The sequence below is a fragment of the Nicotiana sylvestris genome, chromosome 11 (genome assembly GCF_000393655.2).
Source record: "Nicotiana sylvestris chromosome 11, ASM39365v2, whole genome shotgun sequence".
NCBI lineage: Eukaryota > Viridiplantae > Streptophyta > Magnoliopsida > Solanales > Solanaceae > Nicotiana > Nicotiana sylvestris.
In genome coordinates, this window is record NC_091067.1 from 114,172,888 (window position 1) to 114,196,919 (window position 24,032).

General features: G+C 39.4%; 2 protein-coding genes across 8 annotated transcripts; one reads left to right on the forward strand and one right to left on the reverse strand.

Moving 5' to 3' along the window:
* The first annotated feature begins 653 nt into the window (after positions 1–653).
* Positions 654–4,795, forward strand: LOC104230419 (DNA-directed RNA polymerase II subunit 4). Its single transcript, XM_009783220.2, has 6 exons — positions 654–833; positions 1,717–1,825; positions 2,472–2,549; positions 3,360–3,393; positions 3,488–3,556; positions 4,396–4,795. Exons 1-6 carry the CDS (start codon positions 785–787, stop codon positions 4,471–4,473), a joined length of 417 nt encoding a protein of 138 aa, XP_009781522.1. The 5' UTR covers positions 654–784; the 3' UTR covers positions 4,474–4,795.
* Positions 4,796–5,593: 798 nt separating this feature from the next.
* LOC104230420 (E3 ubiquitin-protein ligase RHF2A-like) lies at positions 5,594–22,945 on the reverse strand. Of its 7 annotated transcripts, XM_070162571.1 has the most exons (11): positions 22,827–22,929; positions 22,660–22,692; positions 22,468–22,493; positions 21,610–21,741; positions 21,475–21,521; positions 11,917–11,979; positions 11,723–11,831; positions 11,211–11,596; positions 10,970–11,077; positions 10,518–10,863; positions 5,594–5,893 (listed from the first exon to the last, which is right to left on the reverse strand). In XM_070162571.1, the coding sequence occupies exons 4-10, from the start codon at positions 21,739–21,741 to the stop codon at positions 10,554–10,556; spliced, it is 1,155 nt and encodes a 384-aa protein (XP_070018672.1). In that variant the 5' UTR covers positions 22,468–22,493; positions 22,660–22,692; positions 22,827–22,929; the 3' UTR covers positions 5,594–5,893; positions 10,518–10,553. The 7 variants fall into 7 exon arrangements, with proteins under 7 accessions (XP_070018672.1, XP_009781529.1, XP_009781523.1 ...); XM_009783227.2 differs by lacking the exon at positions 22,468–22,493 and having other exon boundaries at positions 10,970–11,074; positions 22,827–22,941; XM_009783221.2 differs by lacking the exon at positions 22,468–22,493.
* Between the last annotated feature and the right edge of the window lie 1,087 nt (positions 22,946–24,032).

Consider the following 24,032-nt stretch of genomic DNA (forward strand, 5'->3'; position numbering starts at 1 on the left):
CAATATATATACTACAAGAAAATATATAAGAGAATATATATACATAAGATACAATATAATATACTACAAGAAAATATATTATGCGAAAATATATACATAATATACAATATATATACTACAAGAAAATATATTATGCGAACATATATACATAAGATACAATATATTATGCGAATATATATACATAAGATACAATATATATACTACAAGAAAATATATAAGAGAATATATATACATAAGATACAATATAATATACTACAAGAAAATATATTATGCATGACAATTTAGTGTTTTACTATTGTTTTGTTATTTTCTTTTTCGTCAAGCACTTTAATAATTAGATATACATATATACTACATATATATTTTTAATATAGCCATGATACTACAAGAAATTGCCTTTAAAAAAAAGCCCGCTAGGCCCGCGAAGCCCACGAGCCCGGCCCGTTAAGCACAGGACCATGTGGGCTTAGGCCCGTCACGGGCCGGTTCCACCCATTGAGCCCACGAAGATCGGGACCGCCAGAGCCCGGGACCACGAAGCCCGGGACCACGAAGCCCGGGACTACGAGGCCCGGCCTGTTAGGCCCACTAAGGCCCGGGCCCGGGCCAAAATACAGCATTATATATATGGTACAGTAATACCAAAAAAATTCGATTCACTATGCCAGCTCTATTTAACACAATATTCAAAAACTCTTTTTCCCTAAAACCTCTGGCTCTTGCCTTTAAAGGGTTTCACATTTGCTGCGAGGTTTTTGTGTAATTGTGTCGTCGTACTCTCAACATGTCTTTGGAAGAAGAAGAAAATGCAGCCGAACTCAAAATTGGCGACGGTAATTCTTATTAAATTTCCTTTTCTGTTCAACCTTTTGACTTTCTTTACTTTTTCCCAAACCCTCGAATTTTATTTGTTACTTTGTAATCCTTGGGCCAGTAGATTCCTAAATAACTGAATTTGATGAGAAAATTAGACTGATTTTGTCTTTAAATTGTTTAATTTTAGTGCAAGGAAGTGGAAAAAAATGTTATGCTTTTGCTATCTAATGGAGTTTGATGGAGTTTGCAGAAGTGTTGATTTGGAGAAGTGACATGAAGATAGTTGCCAAACCATGGAACTATTTTGTTAATGCAATCCAAATTTTAGGAAAATAAAAAGAATTCCCCTCTCCCCTTTTAGGTTTTACTTGGTCGCGCGGAGCTAGAGTATCCGCTACGGGTTCGGAGGAACCTAGTAGCTTTTGTGTAGACCCTGTATTCGTATGAGGAAGTCCATTAAATATCGGTAAATATTTAATTGCGAACCCAGTAACTAAGACGAGCTATGGGTTCAATCGCAAGTTTAGAACCCCCAAACTTCAAACCTAGGCTTCGCCTCTAGTTGCAAAAGGGTATGTGTGTGTGAGCACACAAACTCCATGTGTACACACACACACACTGTTCAAAATATATAGATACACACAGATATTTTTTGTGCGTGTGTGCCGTGTGTAAGGTCTTGTTCACTGCCAAAATTGAAGGGAAGTAAATGATTTATGGGTATTCTTTATTTTACAAAACAAAAATTGAAAATTACTAGTCACTCCCCAGTTTGTTGTCTCTGGTATTTGGGTTAGCTGGTGTTTATTTGAAGTGATAGGTTCTTTCCTTCTTGTCCTGTTGATGCTTATATGCTATAAGTAGGTGGAGCTTAATGTTTTATGGTTACTTTGGTTTCAGAGTTTTTGAAGGCCAAGTGTCTAATGAACTCCGAAGTTTCTTTGATTCTTGAACACAAGTATGAGCAGATTCAGCAGATGTCTGATGATCCGAGCAATCAAGTTTCACAGTAAGAATCTGAACTCAACATATCATTTCCCTTTTCTCGTGGATCTTTGAGCTTGCCCACTGAATAATACTTTGTTTTGGATCTTTTGCTCTATTCTATAAGTTCCATCATCTTTTTAGTTTTGATTTTTTTTTTTAGAAATTGCAGCTGTTAAAGAACTTTTAAATGGTAAAACATTGTTCAGTTGACGTTTTTCTCATGTTACATAGTTAAAAGAGTTGTTCGTTTAATCTGGGCTGGCTGTCCTAATAGTCTGAATTTGAGGAAATGGTGGAATAAGTTGGCAACTATGAGAAATAGGTAAAACATCGCAGACAAACAAAAAAGGGAAGATCTACTAGCATTTGTTTTTTTCTCACTTCTTTTTTTCAAGAGAGCCCCTTTTACAGCTTGCCCAAGTTTTTCTTATGTAAATATATACATTTTTAGGATAAATATATGTATGAACACAGATTTACAAAAAAGGAAGTATTTTTTCTCCTATTTTAGAAAACCTATTTCATGCTGATTGCTGTGGTGTGCTATGTTCATTTTTCTTCTCTTTGAAAGTCAGCTATATCCTTTTTTTGACCTTCAAATGTTTTGGTTGTGTTTGTAATGGGTGCTTGGTTTTGAAGTGTACTCGCTAAAATTATTTGTCTTTCAGAGTGTTTGAGAAGTCACTGCAGTATGTGAAGCGTTTCAGCCGGTACAAGAATCCTGATGCCGTTAGACAAGTTCGAGAGTATCCTCCAAATAATATACAAAGAAATTATATGTGTTTCCTTTTACATATGCTGCAGACACTGCGTGTATATAGCACACTTTCTGGTGTCAAATGATATGAGTGTTTTAGTATATGAAAAGTTTGGGAAAATAATTAGTGACTAAGAAGTATATGCATCATACTCTCTCTCTAATTATACCAGGAGATGTAGATTAACATATTTTCAGTGGGTGCATATGAAGAATATATAACAAAAAGTGACGTTCTTGAATTTATCAAAAGTAAGAGAGAGTAAAGGAAAGAAGAATTAAGGCAAGGAAGCACATAAAACTTGAATATACTTGGACTGGTCAAGCCAAGGAGACCATTTCTATAGATCCTCGACCCTAAGAAATCAGATTTTTCTATCAAATCCTTTCATGCGGAGCTTTTTATGGTTTGACATTTTGAAATGCCAGGGTATCATTCCCTGGTAAAAGGATATCATTGGGATTTTCAAATACCACCACTGTTATTAAAGCGATGTGAAGCGAGGGGTTATCGCTTCATAGATAACAAAAAATGGCTGGTTCTTTAGATCTCAACTTTGAGGAATTGGATTCATAGTGTCATTATTGTTTATTGAATGCTGAGATTAATTATCTTAATTACAATTTGATTATTATAGTACAAAAAAATTAATATATTTTTTGGTATTTTTAAATTTTGTGCTTCACTGCTCGCTTTTCGTTTCAAGGTTTCATGAACCCTGTCGCTCTTTTGTGCTTTTCGTTTTAAAAACAATGGACACAACTTTCTTATAAAATGTGGATCTTAACTTGCTTTTAGAATCCTTAGCAGATATCAACTTGCTGAATTCGAGGTTAGCATTTGTCTACATTTTATTTATACATCTTTCGTTCTTTATTATTATACCTTTATGGGAGCTGCAATTATTAAATGTTGTACATTGGCAGCTGTGTGTCCTGGGGAATCTTTGTCCAGAAACTGTTGAGGAAGCTATTGCCATGGTCCCATCTATAAAGGTACCTAATTTGCCCTCAATATTGTTGGTATTCATGGTCAATTGCAGAAACAAGACATATGGATTTCCTTCAGTCAACTGTGTATTCTTGCTGGTCATCTCTCCTTAAATTGTTTACACATTAAACCCTATGTTTTCTTATCTTTGTGCTTTACATTTGATCCATTGGCGAGGAGAGTATTGTGTATAAAATTTACTCGAGTTTCTAACTTCACTGAGTCCCTTGAGAAATGCTTTGAATTTTCGTCAAGTTGTCAGATTACAACTTTATAAATTGACTCTGTGATATAACGAACGACTCAAAACAAGAGTACATATCGACTTTGGTTAAAACTTATCAACCAAATGAACCAAGTATTCTCTAATTTTTTGAGCATTTCTTTTGAGATGTTAAAGTTGACTCTACTTCAAGTTTCAATTCTTATTACATGGTAGTGAAGGTACCTTGCAAAGTTTAAGTGTACATCTGAAAAGACGGGTCAAGTACAGGGGGATATTATGTATTATCCATGAATCTTCATAAAATCTCTTCCCCCACCCCAAGCCCCCCAAAAAGGGAATATTATCCACCATGGGTCTGGTGGAAGTGAAATGTTGCTGCATTGGATCAGATCCGTTATTGGAGTACATTATTGGTCTCTGTTAAATATCCTCTAGAGTCTGCAGTACCTGCCATGCAGATGTCTCGTTTTAAATAGTTCATATGTAACTTCCTGGAGTTCAGTCCAGTACAGTACAGTTCTTTTCCTTTGATTGTGTGTTTATAAGCTGGTATCGTTTGTTCAATACTTGTATTATCTCAGTAGACTTGGGCTGATGAACTTCCTTCATTGGTTGCAGAATAGAGGTCGCATGCTTGATGAGGAGGCAATCGAGAAAATGCTGAATGATCTCTCCCTGATAAAGAAGTTTGAGTAGTGTCATTTAGATTTATATCTGCGTTTGATGTCTGTAAATATTTCTGCGACTTGTACAAGTACTGCTGCCAAGTTTTCAGGACTCAATGTTGTTGGTGGCAGAATATAACTACTGAAGAAGAGAAGAGTATGTGGACCTGCTTCTTTCTCAACCAAATTTCTACATTGGTAAAAAAATTGCTGGAGTATATCTTGCGTTATGAAATTAGTAAGTCATAGCTTTGTTAATTCTATATTTTTGTATGCATGTTTGGATTTCAACCGTGACTGAACAACGCTGTGTAATGCTTTTTTGTAATGTTGCGGTCTTTGTTTGTCCTTAATATTGGTGAAAAATAGCTAAACGTTTTTATGCATAATGAAAGTAAAAGCTTGACGTCATTAAAGTGAAGTTTATTGACAAAATCTCTAAACATTTCAAAGACTGATGAGGAAAGATGGGTATTTGAAGTGACATTCAAAATGGCAAGTTTTCACGTTGATTACTACCTACGGAAAAAAGGAAAGGAAAGAAAGAACAAACACTTACTAAGGTAAAATTTCCACCAACTATATGTAGCCTTGCACAAATGTCAATTACATGGATAACCATATTGCCTACCCAGTTGCAATGTTATCAGATGACCAACACTCATTTGAGGAAATATGCTAAACCTGTCAATTGACCAACCAGTGAATAAGAGAAATGGAGGGTGCCACTCCCATATGCCATCAGTAACAACACGAAGGAACAAAATGAGCAAACATGAATTGAACTCACAAAAGCATGCCCAAAAAAAAAAACCTCCCTCGCTCTAGTTTAACTATAGATGATGTATTATGAACTCGCCAACAACTGAAAAACATCTAAAATGTAATCGGGAATCACACAGCAAAAAACCATTCAAGCAAGGCACCAAGATGATAATATGATTTTCAAACTAACAAGCTAAACGTCGATTCCCATGCAGTATGAATGTGCAAAAGCTAGGGCAGCCCAGAGCACTAAGCTCCCGCTATGTGCGGGGTCCGGAGAAGGGTCGGACCACAAGGGTCTATTGTACGCAGTCTTACCCTGCATTTCTGCAAGAGGCTGTTTCCACAGCTCAAACTCATGACCTCCTGGTCACATGGCAACAATGTGCAAAAGCTACTCGATGTTAAAATAGACTCAACAAAATGTCTAACTGATTCTGCCAACAGAAAAAAAAAATGTTACATAGTAGCTAACCTAACATGAAAGAGAGAAGACATTTGTAAATAATTTTCAAATTTAGACCAATTTACATATATATATAATCATATACACCCGTCTGATCCAAATAAAGATGTCCATCCCTCTTATTCTTTTGCAGCAAACTACAGTTTCTGATGATCTTTTCCATAGAGGCAATGCGATGCAAACTATCACAGCAGTGCTGATGTTGACAAGGGTTATCCATCTGCAAGCACAAAATCTTTAGTAAAGATCAAACTGATATACAGGTTAACAAACAATTGCTCAATGAATTTCTTATTATAATTAAGAACGACATGGACAGATAAAAGATATTTAGGAAGAGCTCTGGCAACACTTGCCAACTGATATATGGGAATTCTGGTGTATTTCTTTGGAGGATGTCTATAACAAACCAAGGCCCAAAAGCTTCATGTTTATACCTTCTAGACCTTACGAACTAGGTTTTTCGGCATAAGTACCTAATATCCTAAGGTGGAAGAGTGCTGCTGTTCTCAATGACTATTAGTTTATGGCAGCATATCCTTTCATGAGAAGCCTTGTAGAGATTCTACGTAATCATCAAATAACCGAGTTTTGAAACTCTGACCTGGAAATTACCTAAAATCATTGTTTTCGCCTTTCTATCAACTTATGATAGAACTAGCAGGCTATCAAAAGCAAGCTAAAATCACTTAGTCAATCCTGACAAAGTGCCAACAAACAGCCATCTGCTCTGTATTAATATAGTACAATTTATTCCGACTTTAAAAGCAGCCTATTTTTCGAAACACATCTTTCAAAAGCTAACTGGCGAATCAATGAATAGTCGACCTATCAAAAAATGTTGTACCAGTAGACAAGATACATACACATAGATAGTAACAACAACAACATACTCAATATTATCCCACACCGTGGGGTCTGGGGAGTATAGTGTGTACGTAGACCTTACCCCTACCTTGTGAGGATAGAGAGGTTGTTTCCAATAGACCCTCGGCTCAGGAAAGCAGAAGTAACAAAATAATGAAAATATAGACAAGAAGCGACAGTACCAAAAAACCATATAAAAGCAGAATAAAAACAATAAGACAGTAAGGTAATCAACAATTAAGGAAAACAACGGTTAGTCATAAAAACCTACTACCAACAGAAAGCGAGACTGTGCGTCAATACTACTGTTATGAACACTCTAGACTACCTACTCTACTACCATAATCCTCGACCTCCATACCTTCCTATCAAGGGTCATGTCCTTGGTCAGCTGAAGCTGCGCCATGCGTTGCCTAATTACCTCTCGCCACCTCTTCTTAGGCTTACCTCTACCTCTTCGTAGGCCCTCCAATGTCAACCTCTCACACCTCCTCACCAGGACGTCTGTGCTCCTCCTCCCAAATGACCAAACCACCTAGGCCGCGCTTCCCGCATATTGCCCTCAATAGGGGCCACACCCACCTTGTTGCGAATAACCTCATTTCTAATCTTATCTAACCTGGTGTGCCCACACATCTCAACATCCTCATCTCTGCTACCTTCATCTTCTGAACATGAGCGATCTTGACTAGCCAATACTCAGCACCATACAATATCGTTGGTCTGACCACCACTCTGTAGGACTTATCCTTAAGTTTCGGTGGCACCTTCTTATCACATAAAACACCGGAAGCGAGTCTTCATTTTATCCATCACGCCCCAATACGATGTGTGGCATCTTCATCAATCTCCTCATCCCCTGAATAATAGACCCAAGGTACTTAAAACTCCCTCTCCTAGGGAAGACCTGCGAGTCCAGCCTCACCTCCCCTTTCCCTCCTTGAGTCTCGCCACCAAACTTACACTCCAAGTATTCTATTTTGGTCCTGCTCAACTTGAAACCTTTAGATTCCAGGGTCTGCCTCCATACCTCTAACTGCGCGTTCACACCGTCTCGCGTCTCGTCGATCAAAACAATATCATCTGCAAATAGCATACACCACGGCACCTCCCCTTGGATGTGGCGCGTCAGTACATCCATCACCAGAGCAAACAAGAAAAGGGTTGAGTGCCGACCCCTGATGCAACCCCCATCATAACCGAAAAATAGTCTGAGACCCCATCCACCGTCCTCACTCGGGTCTTTACTCCATCATACATGTCCTTAATCAACCTAACGTAAGCAACAAGTACACCTCTAGCCTCTAAACATCGCCACAAAACCTCCCTCAGAACTTTATCGTACACCTTTTCTAAGTCGATGAACACCATATGCAAGTCCTTCTTTCTCTCCCTATATTGCTCCATCAATCTCTTAACAAGGTGGATGGCTTCTGTAGTCGAACGCCCCGGCATAAACCCAAACTGGTTCTCGAAAATAGACACACTCTTTCTCACCTTTAGCTCTACCACTCTCTTCCAGACTTTCATAGTATGGCTGAGCAGCTTGATACCCCGATAGTTAATGCAATTTTGGATATCACCCTTGTTCTTGTATACAGGAACCATCGTGCTCCACCTCCACTCGCATCTTCTTCGTTCTAAAAATGACATTAAATAACCTAGTGAGCCACTCCAAGCCTGCCTTGCCCGCACTCTTCCAAAACTCCACTAGGATTTCATCCGGCCGGGTCAATTTGCCTCTGCTCATCTTACACATAACCCCCTCAACTTCATCAACTCTAATCTGCCTACAATACCCAAAGTCACAGCGACTCCCGGAGTGTTCCAAATAACCCAGTACAATGCTCATGTCCCCTCCTCGTTCAAGAGACTATGGAAGTAGGTCTGCCATCTCCGACGGATAAGCCCTCATCCAACAAAACTCTACCTTTTTCGGCCTTGATGCACTTCACTTAGTCCAAGTCACGCGCCTTCCTTCTCGCGCCTTGGCTAACCTGAACAACCTCTTATCCCCACCTCGGCCCTCGAGTTCCTCGAACAAACGACTAAAAGCTGCAGTCTTGGCCGCCGTAACTGCTAGCTTTGCCTCTTTCTTAGCCAACTTATAATGCTCCCTATTCGCGCTCCCTATTCGCCCTCTTCTCCTCCTCGTCTACACTTTCCACTAGCTTCAGATACACTGCTTTCTTGGTTTTCACTTTTCCTTGCACCTCTCCATTCCACCACCAGTCTCCCTTGTGACCACCAGAGTAACCCTTTGAGACCCCTAATACCTCTCTCGCGGCTTCCCTAATGCACTGCGCAGTCGTGGTCCCCATAACACTTGTGTCCCCACTACTCCTCCAAGCCCCCACTAACGCAGATAGTATGTGTGTTAAATATGTATCATAAGGACCCCATACATAACTTGTTAAATGTATATAAACATATATTCAAGATTGTATCAGTGGACAATTAGCAAAGCATAACACAACATGAGGACAAACAGAGTTATATCAGAAGCTCTAACATATCATTCGTGCACAATCCAAAGTCTAATCACTACAAGTAGAGTCTCTCTCACTTTCTCCTTTCTAAACCCAAAGTAAAGGATTATATAAGAAACAACATGGTCAATTCAATTCTATACTGTTGCATATTGCTATGTCACAAGAAAAACAGAAACCTAAAAAATTTTCCCTGATAAATAACAAAACAAAAACCTCGTGCAACTAGCATTGTGCTACCAGATCTTTGGAAAAGGTTTGACATTTATAACAGATCACTAAACTCTAACATTCTTTACTAATTAAACCATTAAATGCTGTGTCCAAGGAGGAACAAATTATCGATATAGTTTAAGCTTATGAATGATAACAGACATACTACAGCAGAAAATTAGGACCTAAGTTTCTCTCATCAATATTTATCTTGTTCTGGAATTTCTATGTTGTACGCAACTAGGCTATATTAAGAATCTTTGACTATAAATAGCAATATATCCCGATTTAATTTAGTCAAGGTGCTTAATACCTCTGCCACTCATAACACATTTCAAAGACGATTTCTTCTGTGAAGCTATATAATCAAAATGTAAATCATCTAGTGTTTACATAGAAATTAAAAAAACTGGTAGTGACAAATCAATATCAGCCACTAGAGACAACTTGCAGAGTTGAATGATTACCTAGAAACAACTTGCAGGAAATGGATCTATAATATACATAAAGCATACAAAATATCTTTTTTTTTTAATAAGTAAAGAATACAAAATATCTTCTTTTTAAAAAGAAGGAGAAATTGGAGTAGGAAAATAACTTCAACTATGAGAGATTAACAAATACAAGAACACAAAAAGTATGGAGAACCATTGCCTTTAGTCCACGCCCCTTATGCGTAGAAGGCTCAATGTGCAATTTGTATTGTTTTTATAGCAAATACGTAGAAATTCAATAATCCATCTAGAGCCATTATAATCTCAATGTGGCACAACTTTAAAAATGTTAAAGATTGTAAGCTGTGAAACATTGTATCTTTAGCCCCAAATCAGTCGCTCTAGCTCTCCATGATAGTATTAATGGAATGACTCCATTCCCATGAAACAATGTTGTCATATTACTTTTTGCAATAAGAATCTACTAAATATATCCATGACATTGAAGTATCATCACGTTCAGACTCCCAAGAGTAAATCATATATGTAAGAGCCTCGGAGCCACTCATCAGTCATCAATCATGGGAAGGACGGATGTTTTGTTGGTTTTGGAGCACTACTAAACTACTTTATGCCAGTTATTGTTGATCTTAAATGGTATACGATATCTCGCATGCACATTCTACACATAGTCCCGATAAGGAGACCACGCTCACACACATATATTAGCATATAGAGCAAAAGAGAAGGTCAAAGACAAGTTCAGAACCAATGTTTTTTGGAAAATTTCTAAACAGAAGTATGGGATAAATAAGACATAAGGAACTAAGACAAAACTTACCTTTACCATGGCTTCTTAAGAATGCTTCATCCAAACTTAGTTTGAACCAGAACTAGCAGCACATAAGGATTGCCCATTACCCTCGGTCAAAGAACAATCACGACCCGTCTCTGATATCCGCTGGTCAGCATGCTGAGCTGGTAAACTGCCTTCAGATCTGTTTGATTCGGGAGAATCATTTCTGCTACCCTCTGTAGTTTCCGAATGTTCCACCACATGTGGTATGACAGCAGTCCCAGTACTAACCTCATGCCGAGCTTCAGCACCATGGTCTGATGTTGAACTGTTGCGGGAGAAAAATCTCTCCTTCCAACCTCTTGTGCTCTTAGTTATAGACTCTTTATACCTTAATAATTGCAGAGGAAACAATCAAACAAACAAGACTAGGGTCCACACTGGTAAAGGAGATATCAAAGGATTCATACAGAACTATATATAATGTATCTTACTACCTCAGCGACATTGCAGCAAATCGAGATTTAATTGATTCTGAAAGAGATTGAAGATCTGACGGTCCAGCTCTCTCTTGATTATTCGGTGAAGACTGTGAAGGAGACCTTCTACAAGACGAGCAATTCAGAATAGGCAAAAAAAACACAACTCATTGAATACAAATAATTTACTACGCTGGGAACCAAATATAAAAATAAAATACAATGCAGTTGTAAAGCCAAACTTGAGAATCCTAATCACCTATTGTTTGAAGAAGTTCCAAGATGATTAATAACAGCACTTGATCCTGATCCAGATGCAGAAACCTGATCGGCTTGAACATGAGGCGTAGTAAATATCTGTGTAGCACCTTCTCCAACTGAAACAATTGGAGAACTCGAAGCAGAAACCGATGCGGGAGAAGCGGATTCACCACCAGTCATCAGAGTTGGAGAGGAAGCGGGGCCAGCAGGCGGTGAATTTGGGTGAGTGGAGAATACCAGAAACTGTGGACGACCTTGAGCTGAAGACCTCCCCCTCTGACCGTCCCTCCTGGCAAGGTGGCGGGCCCTTCCCATAGCAGCAGCAGCAGCTAGGTGCTGAATAATACGTTCTTCTAGTTCTGAATCAGTTGCACTCACTGGTAACTGTAAAAATTAAAAATATGAATTATAATAAAAAGGAATAAGAAGAAAAGAAATGATATCTTCTGTCTCCAACTGATGGTAAACACCACCATGAAGTTGAAGTCATGGACAGAGGAGAATGCTAACATGCTGTAATTCAAAATCTCCCAAAGTTGGATGGTGAAAGATAGTGGTATTTCGAGGAGGATTCATCCTGATATTTCTCTCGTGCTCAACTGCATCCAGCAATTCTTGGCTGCAAATACAAGAACAATGGTCACTTCTTCGGAAACAAGACTATACAAGAGATAAATGAGCGAGAGATGTAACATATAAGCAACCTGTTGGGATCTTTTAAGGAGAGGGCCTGCCAACACATGGGGCATTGAGAACTTCTCTGACACCTGAGAAACATAAAGTGTCGTGCTTTTAACTTTCTACTTGTAGTATAGTCTATAATTTCAATTGTTTGATAGAAACAGATGTATATTCGTGACTGCCATTGAAAATGTCCTCTAGGAACACATTAATAGGAGCATATGCATATGAATACAAAAAGAAAGCTGGTAGGCAAATTAAACAAGATCTGCACGTGCTATACCCATCAAAAGCACCACCTTAAAGTTGCATGAATACAGAGAAGGACACAGTCATCATTATCGTCGACAGTTGGTACACTTCTTTCCCCCGTTTTTTGACAGGTTTGAGTGGACACACTTCTCTATAAGGTAAAAGGTTTATTTTCTGGAGTAGCTTTAACTGACTTATGAAGTGGTAAGCTCTTCCTATTTAGAGGTTTCTTATATTTCATATCTTCTATTTTAGCAATTCAGGGCCTGCTTTCCTCCTCCTCTGTACTCTTGATCAATATTAAGAAACTCTTTTCCTCATTATAAGAAAAAACTCTGTTGGAGATTATTATGGATATGATTAGGTGATTTAACAGATTTGGAGATAACAAGGGTTGATTTGAGAGCTAAAACTTCCAATCTGCTTCATTCATAGATATTATTACAGAGCGTGATATTACTTTCTTTGTTGGACTGCAAACTAGTATAATGAGGAGTAAAGGCCTTCGTACCCATATAAGAGCCCATGCATCTATACTAGTGTCTTACCCCAAAAGTTAGCACATACTAGCAACAATACAACTTTCATCTACATCCAAATACTCTAATGTACCGACCTTCACTCACCTTGAAATCACCTCATTGTTTAGGATGGAAACGGTGAGGAAATAGCATGGTTGGAAAACTCTCTCCTTCTTTCTAGGTCTCCTTTTCTAAAGCAAGATGTTATTTTAGGACTGAAACGGTGAGGAAATAACTTGGTTGAAAAACTGTCTCGCCTTCTTTCTAGGTCTCCTTTTCTAAAGCAAGATGTTATGAAACTAAGGAGGGGTGAAATCATGATAAACCATGGAAAAGACTCTGGTATCATATATCCTCTAGAAAAATGTCATTATGCAGCACGTCAACAAAAGCATGTTGTAGTTTTAACTAAATACCGGCGCGATATATGAAACATTCCACCAGATTATCCCTGTGTCGATGAGATGGTTCTAGTAGCTGCAAACTCAACAAAAACTTATGCAAATGCAGTTAAACGGAGATAAATTGGGTGGGTATATAAAGGGGGGTGGGGGTAGTGTGCTGGCAGAAACGAATAAATTTCTGGAAATCATGGAGAGAGTTGTGTAGATGGTGTGGGAGATATACACCTAAGAGTGTGATGTCCCCGGGGGAATTTACAGTTGCTCTCAGAAGGGGGAGGGGTTGAAATGGAGAAGGAGAAGGAGAATAGTCGATGATCTGAAAGGGCGAGAAAATAGCAGATATAGATGAGAATGCCCGACCATTGCCATATTTGAAGGCAGGAGGAAATTGTCCAATTGGGTGGGGGAATTGTTATGTATTTTCTTCTTAGGGAAAGACGACAAGGTAATTGAATTGTTGATTGAAATTGAACAAGAGGCAAAGGGGCTAAGATGGGTTGGCAGAAAGGTGGAGAGCGATAGGAGGGTGGTTACAAAAGGACAGGGGAACAATAATGGTGTATGAGATGAGATCTGGAGGTAAGGGGAGGGTGGGATGAAGGAGGAAGATAGAGTGTCATCATCCAGGCCCAACTATAATATCCACTTTGACTCCACCCCTCTAGGCAGCTGGAAGGCTTTTAGGCCTCATGGTTTGTCCCCTTGAGAAAACAACCCAAAAGGCGCCTCAATTATTGAATCCTAAACTCGCCCTTATATGACCCCTAACTTTCCCCTCCCCTTCTAATGTGAATTTTGCTTAAGGCAAGCTTCACAACGAACCTCCTTTGAAGTTCAACAACCGATCCGTGAGCTGTTACACTCCATTAAGGGATTCAACATCCTCGCTGCGGTTTGCTCCACCCCCATAAGGGAGGTACCGACTCTGATACCGCCTATCACAGTCTCAGGCACAACTACCAAGGTATTGTTTGATTTGGCATAAAACCTCTATGCCACCTCAAGGCTTTTGGGCCTCACGATTAGCCTCCTTTGTGCTTTAACCCCAAAAGACGCCTCACTAGTTGAATCCTAAACTTGTCCTCATATGGCCCCTAACTTTCCCATCTCATTCAGAAGCAAGATTCGCCTAAGACAAGCTTCATAGCAAACTCCCTTCCAAGTTCAATCGCCAGCGGTCAGTGGAGTGTTACATAGAGGTAAAGGAAAAATAGTGATCCATGGATGTTAAGATCATATCTTGGAGATGAATATTTCAAACAAAAGGGTCATCATTAAGGTGGGAGTATGAGTATTAAGAAGGGAGTTTTTTCTTCAGCAGCTCTTGTCAAAGATAGAGTGAGTGGGGTGGAGTGGGGATTTGGGGGGAGTGTACGAACCGGTAGGAGAAGGGTCCAAGGTGTTTTTCTGGGAGGAACTGGCCAATATGATGGGGAATGGGACATTCCATGGTTCTGGGGGAGACTTTAACACTATTAGATTCCCGTATGAGAGATTAGGGTGTAGTATGATTTCGAGGGCCATGGAGGAGTTTTCTGACTTCATCAATGATCACTTTCTCATTGATCTTCCTCTGTCGGGGGAAAGGTTTACTTGGGCCAGGGCGGAGGATTCCAACTCAAGGTCTAGACTTGATAGATTTCTGATATCGCCCTCCTAGGAGGAGCTGGTGCAGAACGTGCTGAAGATTCCTTTACCTAGACTGACTTCGGATCATTTGCCTATCTTGCTAGATGGATGCAGAGGGAGGGGGGGTGCATGCTCCCTTCCGATTCGAGAACATGTGGTTGAAGGTGCCAGGATTTGGTGACAAGGTGAAAGAATGGTGGACAAGCTACGGGGTATTAGGGACACCTTCATTCCGTCTTTCAAAGAAATTCAAATTGCTCAACGGAGATATTATTAGGTGGAATAAGGAGGTTTTTGGGAGGGTAAAGGTTAAAATAAGGGAGTTTATGCATGAATTGGGGGAGGTTAAGAGGGAAATAGTCGAGTTAGCAATAGCTCAGGAGACTAGTTGGCGGCAAAAATCGAGGGTGTTATGGTTAAAGGAAGGGGATTCGAATACCAAATTTTTCCAAAGGGTGACGGTTGCAAATCGAAGGAGAAACTTCATAGAGTCCTTAGTTGTGGATGGGGTGAGGATTGAGGGAGAGGAGGAGGTAAAAGGGGCGATAGTGGGGTTTTATGAGAACTTATACAAAGAGGAAGTTAGTTGAAGGCTGACTTTGGGGGGAATAGAGTTCAACCACATAGGGGAGGGAGACAGTAAGTGGCTAGAAAGGGTTTTCGAGGAGGAGGAGGTGCAAGAGGCTGTGTCGAGTTGTGCTGGTGATAAGGCCCCCGGCCCTGATGGTTTCTCCTTGGCCTTCTTCCAGTTCTGTTGGGACACCATCAAGGGGGAGTCGATGGAAGCCATTGAATACTTCTATGTGAATGGTGTTTTCGAGAGAAGTATCAATGCTTCTTTTATTACTATTGTGTCTAAGAAAGAAGGTGCATCTTGTATTAGTGACTACAAGCCTATTAGTCTCGTGGGGAGCATTTACAAGATTATTTCTAAAGTGCTTTCCAATAGACTCAAGAAGGTTCTTGACGTGTTTGTTTCGTCCTCCCAAAATGTGTTTGTGAAAGGTAGGCAGATCCTGGATGCCGCTTTGGTGGCAAATGAACTTGTAGACTCCAAAAGGAAAAATAGAGATCCCGGCTTACTATGCAAGTTGGACCTTGAGAAGGCTTTCGACCATGTCAATTGGGAGTTCCTGGATTTCATTATGATGCGGATGAGGTTTGGGGCAAGATGGAGGGGATAGATCAAGTTCTGCATTTCCTCGGTCAGATTCTCTATCCTGGTTAATGGTAGCCTGTGTGGTTTTTTTGGCAGCTCCAGGGGTCTCAGGCAAGGAGACCCCCTATCCCCCATGCTATTCATTCTAGTGATGGATGCTTTGAGTAAAATGATGGATCATGCAGCGGGCGGAGGCTTCTTGAGAGGATTCTCATCTCCAATGGAGATGCCTAGTGCCCGAAGAGTCTCTCATTTGCTTTTTGCGGATGACACCCTGGTTTTATGTGATGCCGATATGGATCAGTTGACCTACCTGAAGCAGGTCCTGCAATGGTTTCAGATAGTATCAGGTCTCAAAATCAACCTCGGCAAGTGTGAGATTTTCCCGGTGGGTGAAGTTGCTAACATTGATGCTTTGTCTTATGTTATCAGATGTAAGGTGGGCTCCCTTCCCACTACTTACCTGGGTCTCCCATTGGGCACTTCGCATAAGGATACTACGGTTTGGAATCCAGTGATCGAAAGGGTTGAAAAAAGATTAGCAGGCTGGCAGAAACGGTACTTGTTAAAAGGCGGAAAGGAAGTGCTCATTAAAAGCACTTTATCGAGTATGCCCACCTATTACTTGTCCCTATTGCAAGCTCATGTGAGCATCACAGAAAAACTGGAGCGGCTTCAAAGGAATTTTCTTTGGGATGCAATGGATGGAACTAGAAAGTATCATCTAGTGAATTGGCAGACAGTCACTTCCCCAAAGAATGGGGTGGACTTGGTGTAAAAGATCTTAGGGTATTCAACAGAGCTTTGTTGGGGAAATAGCTGTGAAGATTCGGGGTAGAAGAGCATGCTCTATGGAGGGAGGTCATAGTAGAAAAGTACGATTTCACGAGAGAGGGTTGGAGGACCAAGGCAATCACAACACCTTTCGGGTGTGGCATGTGGAGGAGCATCATGAAAAATTGGGAATCCTTCAGTGGCAACATCTCTTATAGGGTGGGAGATGGAAGGAGAATCAGTTTTTGGAATCATAGGTGGTGTGGAGAGGATACTCTGAGGGTCCCCTTCACCCACGTCTTCAGAGTCTCAAACCAGAAGCAATTGATGGTCCAACAGATTCATAAGAAGCATGAAGGGGGAGTAGTATAGGACCTCTCATTTAGAAGGAACATGCAAGATTGGCAAATTGCGGAGCTCCAAGATTTATTGACACTTCTGTATGGGCAAGACAGGCCTCAGCCAAATTGTGATTCTTGGAGATGGGGTTTGCGTGGTGATGGTCTGTTCACCGTAAAGTCCTTTTACCAGAGTATGTTGGTGAGAGAGGAGGCCTCTTTTCCATACTCCTCGATCTGGATTCCTAAGGTGCCCACGAAGGTGTATTTTTTTGCAAGGCTAGCGGCGAGGGGAGTGATTTTGACTGTTGAGAATCTGCGAAAGAGGGGAATTACACTAGTTGGTGCTATATGTGTAAAAGCTCAGGGGAAGAAGTTGATCATCTTTTGTTGCATTGCCTTGTGTCCTCGGCTTTGTGAAGGGCGATCCTGAACCTTTTTGGTGTTCAATGGATGATGCCAAGAACTGTAAAGGAAACGCTATATAGCTAGGCCGGTCTCCGTAGAAGAAGAAAGCAAAAGGCGTGGAAGTTCGCCCCGTTAGCTCTCATGTGGATAGTTTGGGGGGAGAGGAATAGGAGAGCTTTAGTGTGCTTTTGGAGACGAAGTGGAGTCCATGGCGAACACATTGGCAAAAAGTCTGTAGGAAGGAAGGTGGGTTAAGCATGACGCTACCCGACTAATTAGAGAGCGGGAGACATATTACTCTTATTGGACGTGAGGAAGTTAGAGGTCGTGGAAGTAAGGAAAGAAGGGCTAGTTGCCCTGCATCATAAATCAAGTGAGTACGCTAGAGTCGAATTTTGGGAGAAAGTTTGGGTTGGTAAGGCCAAGGGAGGGTTCTAAGGACAGACTTTGAAATGAGTTATCGACCACTTTGGTGGTATGAGAGACACTCTAAGTGTTGGTGACTGGACTTTGATACAATTAGGTTTTCAAAGGAAACGGTAGAATGCAGAATAATGTATGAACAATTAAAATGTTCTCGGAATTCATTAATAACACCATTTATTGGTCTTCGTTTGACAGGGGCTAAGTTTACATGAATAAGGTAAGAGAAGCCAACATACAAGTCAAGGTTTTACAAATACTTGGTGTCGACCACATAAAGGAATGGCCATTTGTTGCAAGTTCCATTGCCAAAGTTGATCGTGGACCACTTATCCATCATGCTGGATGAAAGCAGAAGAAAAGACAAAAAAACCCATATCAGATTTGAGAAACTATGACTAAAAGTGGCAAACATTGAAGATAGAGTGTCGAACTGGTCGAGCTATTATAGTCACAAGAGGACCTCATTTTCACTAGTCAAGAAGCTCAAAATGCTAAAAGGGAACATAAGGGTGTCGAATAGGAGCTTTTTGGGAGGGTAGAAGTGAAGATAAGGAAATCATGAACGACAATTGGGTAGATTGAGAGAGGGAAAGATGTGAGGGTGCTAGAGGGACGAGAAAAAAAAGGAGAGGAGAAGGAGATCAAGGAGGAGGAAAGGAAATATCAATTAAGAGCACATTATTCAGTAGGCCCATATACTACATGCCAATGATGCAAGCACCGACTAATGATTCCGGAAAACTTGAGACTCTAGAGGAATTTTCTATAGAATGCAGTAGATAGGACCAAGAGGCACCATCTAGTCAACCAGGAGATCGTTACTTCCCGAAAAAAGTAAGGACTTGGGGTAAGAGGATCATAGAGTGTTTCTGATAAGGGGGATCTCAGAGTGTTCAACAAGACTCATTGTAAAAATGATTGTGAAGATTTGAAACTGAGGAGAAGACCTAATTGGGGAAGGTGATAGCTTAAAGTATGGAATTGTGGACAGGGGTGAAAGACTAGAACTATCACTTTTGTCATTTGAATGTAGCTTATGGAGGAGAATCATGAAGGAGCAGGAGAATTTCATCAGCAATATTGCATTCAAAATTAGGGGTAACAAAAGAATTAGGCCCCGTTTGGATGGGCTTATTTTAAGTGACTTTAAGCTAAAATAGCTTTTAAGCCATAAGTTAGGAATTCTAGCTTTTTGCTTTTGGCTTGTTTTTGTCATTTTAGCTTAAAAAGAAGTGCTTAAAAGCACTTTTTTACTTTATACAAACAGTCAAACACTACAAAATGACTTAAAAGCTATTTTGTCTTAAAAGCACTTAAAACAAGCCAATCCAAACGGGCTCTTGATCTAATTGGTGGTTTTGGAAATAATGCCTTAACATTCACCTTCCCTAAGATTATTTATCAATCCAGAGAGATACATTACAACAAATACAGGGAACATAAGAAGGGGAAGTTTTCTATATCTTGAAATTAGGAGGAATTTGCAAGATTAGAAGATGACAAAATACCAAAGCCTATTAGTGATTCTTTACAAGACAGTTTAACTAAAATAGTTAGGACTCATGGATGGAACGAGGAGAGGCGGGGAAGAAAAGATGATTCTTCTTGGTTAAGTCTTACTATCATATGCTGCCCACAAGGGAAGAATTGGTCTTTCCACACTTAGTGGTCGGGTATCTAGATCGCCAATTGGTATTTCTTTGCTTGGGTGGCAGGTTGCAGCAAGGGAAGCAATTTTGGCAACCTAAGGTGTATTCTTATGCCACGAACATGAGAAAGAAGAGGTTTACTTATATTAGCTGGTATGCAACAACAACATATCCAGTATAATCCCACAAGTGAGGTCTGGGAAAGTAGTGTGTACGCAGACTTTAACCCTACCTCGTGTGAGGTAGAGAGGTTGTTTCTGATAGACCCTGGGCTGAAAGAGAAAAACAAAGCAAGTTTGAAAAAAATCAGTATTGAAGAAGCCACGTTGAAAATACTGCAGTTATATGAGCTGGTATTTCATGTGCAATTGCTCACGTGAAGCTGTTAACCACCTGCTATTACATTACAAGGTAGCCACCCAGTTGCGATGGGTAGAGTTGAATTGGTTTAGAACACAATGGATGATACCTGGCATGGAGTACAACGAACACGAACAATACCGAACAAAGCGAAAAAAGCCTACAGCTGAACCTATGGAGAAGGAAGAGAAGATGCAAGGTATGCGTTTCTATACTAGCTCTAATATGGGTCCTATAGTAGGACATGAATAGGAGCACTTTCACAGTTTATATATAGATTTTTTACATATGAGCAATAGCTTATGGTTTCTAGTTTTTTTTTTCAAAGTACACTCATGAAGTCCTAATTTGTATTGGAGATTGGGTGTACTCTATGAAAAGTCATATTTTATTATAGGTTCTCTACTTTTTGGTATACTAGCAGGGGGAAATCTCCCATTAATAAATTTACTTACTTCATCAAAAAAGAACATCACAATCCGAGTTTTATAAACTAATGAACCTTTCTTTTGGACTTTAAGCTAAAATTCACCAAGGCATAGTTGACAGCCAAGTCTTTTATTCACTAGTGGTTGGATGAGGATGTTAGGCTCAATAATTGCGGGGTCCATTGGTCCTCTCTAATCTTGGCAAAATTGGGCACGCCTCAACTCATCAAGAGTTACGATAAAGCAGTAACTTAGGGGTGGCCTAGTATTAAGATATGAGTGTAACAACCTGGAGATTCCAGATTCAAATCCCAACTACAACACTAGATATGAGCTCATCTACTCTATGCTTGGTGAGCAGGATTACCTTGACAACATGTGTTTGTGCACTAGACAGGCTGCTTGGTGGATTAGTCGAGGTGCGAGCAACCTGGCCCGGACACCGGCGACATCAACAAATTAAATAAAAATAAAAATTAAAGAATGCAACACTTTGAAAGCTCAATAACATTTTTACTTGCTCCTAGAATACTACATCCTCTTTTCATAAATAACTTGAAGAATTTTATTTCACGCATAACACATTGAGACAATGTTAAATTTATAAAAAGTGGTGGTGTACAGGCCAAAGAAGATTTTGACTATTTATCTAACAAGCCCTCTCTTAACACCAACAATGCAAGTAGATAGAAAAAAGGGTCTTTTAATATGTCCTACAAGTTCCACATGTTTTTGGTATAGTTCCTGATCATAGGACTTCAGCAACCTACTGATACGCTATCCCATTTTGTTCGATGTACATTCAAGTATCAACCAACTCTGAGGAGTGGGCCCCTGTTACTTGCACAAAAAATTTCAAACTCTACTGTTTCAGATTATTATATAGCTACTTTGAAAATATACTAAAATGATACATTTACCCGCTTTTCATTATCTCCAAACTGTTATTAGTACATCTGATATACTCAAACATGGCAACCCATTCAAACTTTGTACTCTTCGTCACTGCGCTATTTAACTGAATTAGGATGTAAAGAGAAACATGTTGCAGTAAAGTCCTAATAAAGAGCTGCAACGTTAGCTTTCCAGCAATTAGATTAGAAAGAAAAAAAACCTAAGGCAGCTACCCGTCTCCAGATCTGATTATCTTCTACAGAATGTGATTCCGCATTCGACTAAAAACAAAGTAGTTCAAACATAAGCATTAATCAAACAGTACAAAATATATCATACCATTCAAGAATACATTGAAGATGAAACTCATGCTTGCAACCAGTCACCTACACATAAAAAGGATTAGATTATTTGGAATGAAGTTCATCTCAGTGCATTCCACAGTGACAGGGGACAGTATGAAACAAAACCTACTGTTGAGGGATCACTTTCACAAAATGCTTCGAGGCATATGCTGCAAGTATCTTCACAAGCATCCTGAATACCGCCCTCCACAAATGCTGCCGCTGAAGTCAAATGATTCTCGGACATCTTGCCCTCCTCCATCTGCCAAAACATAAAACCTCACTGAAACTCCACTTCATCATTGAACAAAGTAATAGAAAGTAAACAGCCACATGACCCACCCCCCTCCCAAACCCCTTTTTTCGATAAATAGTTAAAGAACACTTCTGATCTCTAAATTCATGTTCAAAGCTAATAAAACACATAAAAAGTCCAAACAGCAGAGTATATCACATTACTTAGGCGTGGCAACTGGAAACCATTGTCGTTAGCATAGGAAGGGGGGAAACAACAGAAGAAAAAGCTCAAATATATGATGAATTCATTGTGAGTGAGATACAATAGAATGATCAGTACACTTCCTACAGCAGCTCGGACAATAAGGGGATCCATGCTTAAACTCCAATACTTATATTGAGATACACAAACTACAGTTAAACGCCAATACTTATATTGAGATACACAAACTACGGCATAAACGCCAATACTTCTATTGAGATACACAAACTACAGTATAAACATTCCAAACCCTCCACACTACACAACAATCCAAATCAGTATTAACAACATCTGAAAGAAACCAGATGTAAAAATCAAATCTTTTTCACAAAATGTTATCCTTTTTACCAAAAACCAGTGTAGAAGTACACAAACTACAGTATAAAGATTCCAAATCCTCCATATTCCACAACAATCTAAAATCAATATTAACAAAATCTGAAGAGAAAAGAAGACAAAAAAAATCAAATCTTCTTCACAAAAACTTACCCCTTTTACCAAGAACCAGTGTACACCTAAACAAGTACAACCCCACATCAGATATCAACACTATAACACTCATGAAGCTTTAAAATAAAGAGGAAAAAGGCCAAGAGAGCAAATACCCAGTTCCCAAATTAGCAATATAAGCTCTATTTCAAACACCCAATTGCCCAAATCGATCAAAGTCACATACTTTACCTCAAAAACTTCAACTAATTGGGCAGATCAAAGCTGCAAAGAAGGAAGATTTGATTAGAACAACTTTGTGGAATTTGAGAGGTGATGAAAAGAGTGAAATTTCGACGAGAATAAAATGAAAGGAGAGGATAGAAGTTTGAAGAGGGCAACGAAGAATTTGGACTTGCCTTTTGTTGGTTTCTTCTTTGTTTTTCTTAAGTTTTTTTCTTTTTTTTCTTCTATACCTTTTTGGCGGTGAGGAGATGACTGAGCCCACCCTAAAACAGCTTTGCAGAGAGGAAATAACACTTGCTCGGTCTTCCATGCCATTCACTTTCTACACGTGCCATTAATTTTTGATTCTTTTCTCTTTTTAATCATTGGATAACTCTTTGAAGTGATTTTCGCAAAAAAAAAAAAAAAAAAAAAAAGATTTTTCACAATAATTTGTTCTAAAAGTAATTAAGTAGAAGAGCTCCTTTTTTTTTAAAAAAAAGGGAAAATTAGGCGAACAGTAATCTTTTTTATTAATATAAATATGTTAAAATAACTGCTAGAATAATTAAAATAAAAAAAAAGTAGCTTAATATGTTAACAACAAGAAAGATTAATGTTACCAAACTAAATGTGGAGGGAGGTCATTGGAATTATCTCTAAATATTAAGATTGTTAGAAATATACCACCCACTCCTCATTAGTATTAGGCCCATTTTTTTATTATTATTATTATTTGTATTGGGCTAAGCCCATTTTTCCTTCTTTGTAATTATATTAACCAAGTTGGGTTAGAGAGGAAGCCGGGTCAGGTATACATATTGTTTGGGCTTCTCATTTGTAAAGTGATAGATCATATTTTTATTCTTTCAGTTCATGAATAATATCAAAAGCTCATTCTCTCTTACTCTAAAACCCTAGATTAAATCTGCCTGATTTCACCTCCATTATTGTTGTTAACATGGTATCAGAGCCCGGAATCTCATAGATCCGGTGTTCCTCTTCCTTCTGAGGTTACCCTCGTCGGATTTCATCACCGTCACGATCTCCGACGAAACTGACGAAATCAATGGATTTTTTTACTGGTCGAGCCATATTGGGGTCTTTTCTTCTGCACAACACAATGACTAACGCTTCTTCACTGATTATTGCTTCAACTTTGCACATCAAGGTCCAAACAACATGTGTTAGGTTTTGTTGGTGATTTTTTTTGATTTCAAGGTCGTACCTTCTCCGACTGCGAGAAGAGTTGGTATTCTTTTTCATTTTCTCCTATTGTCTTATGATTCTTCAATAGGATTACTGTTTTTAGCATTTTTTTTGTTTTAATGGCGATAACTGTTGCATATTCGCTTTCAATTTCTGACACTACAAGTGATACTACACCAACACACACCCGT

Excerpts from the sequence above, each read along its gene's own strand:
- LOC104230419 (XM_009783220.2), top strand. The coding sequence starts at position 785 with ATGTCTTTGGAAGAAGAAGAAAATGCAGCCGAACTCAAAATTGGCGAC. Across the intron at positions 834-1,716 it reads CGAACTCAAAATTGGCGACG|AGTTTTTGAAGGCCAAGTGT; the intron begins GTAATTCTTATT and ends CTTTGGTTTCAG. Across the intron at positions 2,550-3,359 it reads GCCGTTAGACAAGTTCGAGA|AATCCTTAGCAGATATCAAC; the intron begins GTATCCTCCAAA and ends ACTTGCTTTTAG.
- LOC104230420 (XM_070162572.1), bottom strand. The coding sequence starts at position 21,753 with ATGTTTTGGCAGATGGAGGAGGGCAAGATGTCCGAGAATCATTTGACT. Across the intron at positions 11,980-21,474 it reads CTTCAATGTATTCTTGAATG|GTGTCAGAGAAGTTCTCAAT; the intron begins GTATGATATATT and ends TATGTTTCTCAG. Across the intron at positions 11,832-11,916 it reads TCCTTAAAAGATCCCAACAG|CCAAGAATTGCTGGATGCAG; the intron begins GTTGCTTATATG and ends TTGTATTTGCAG.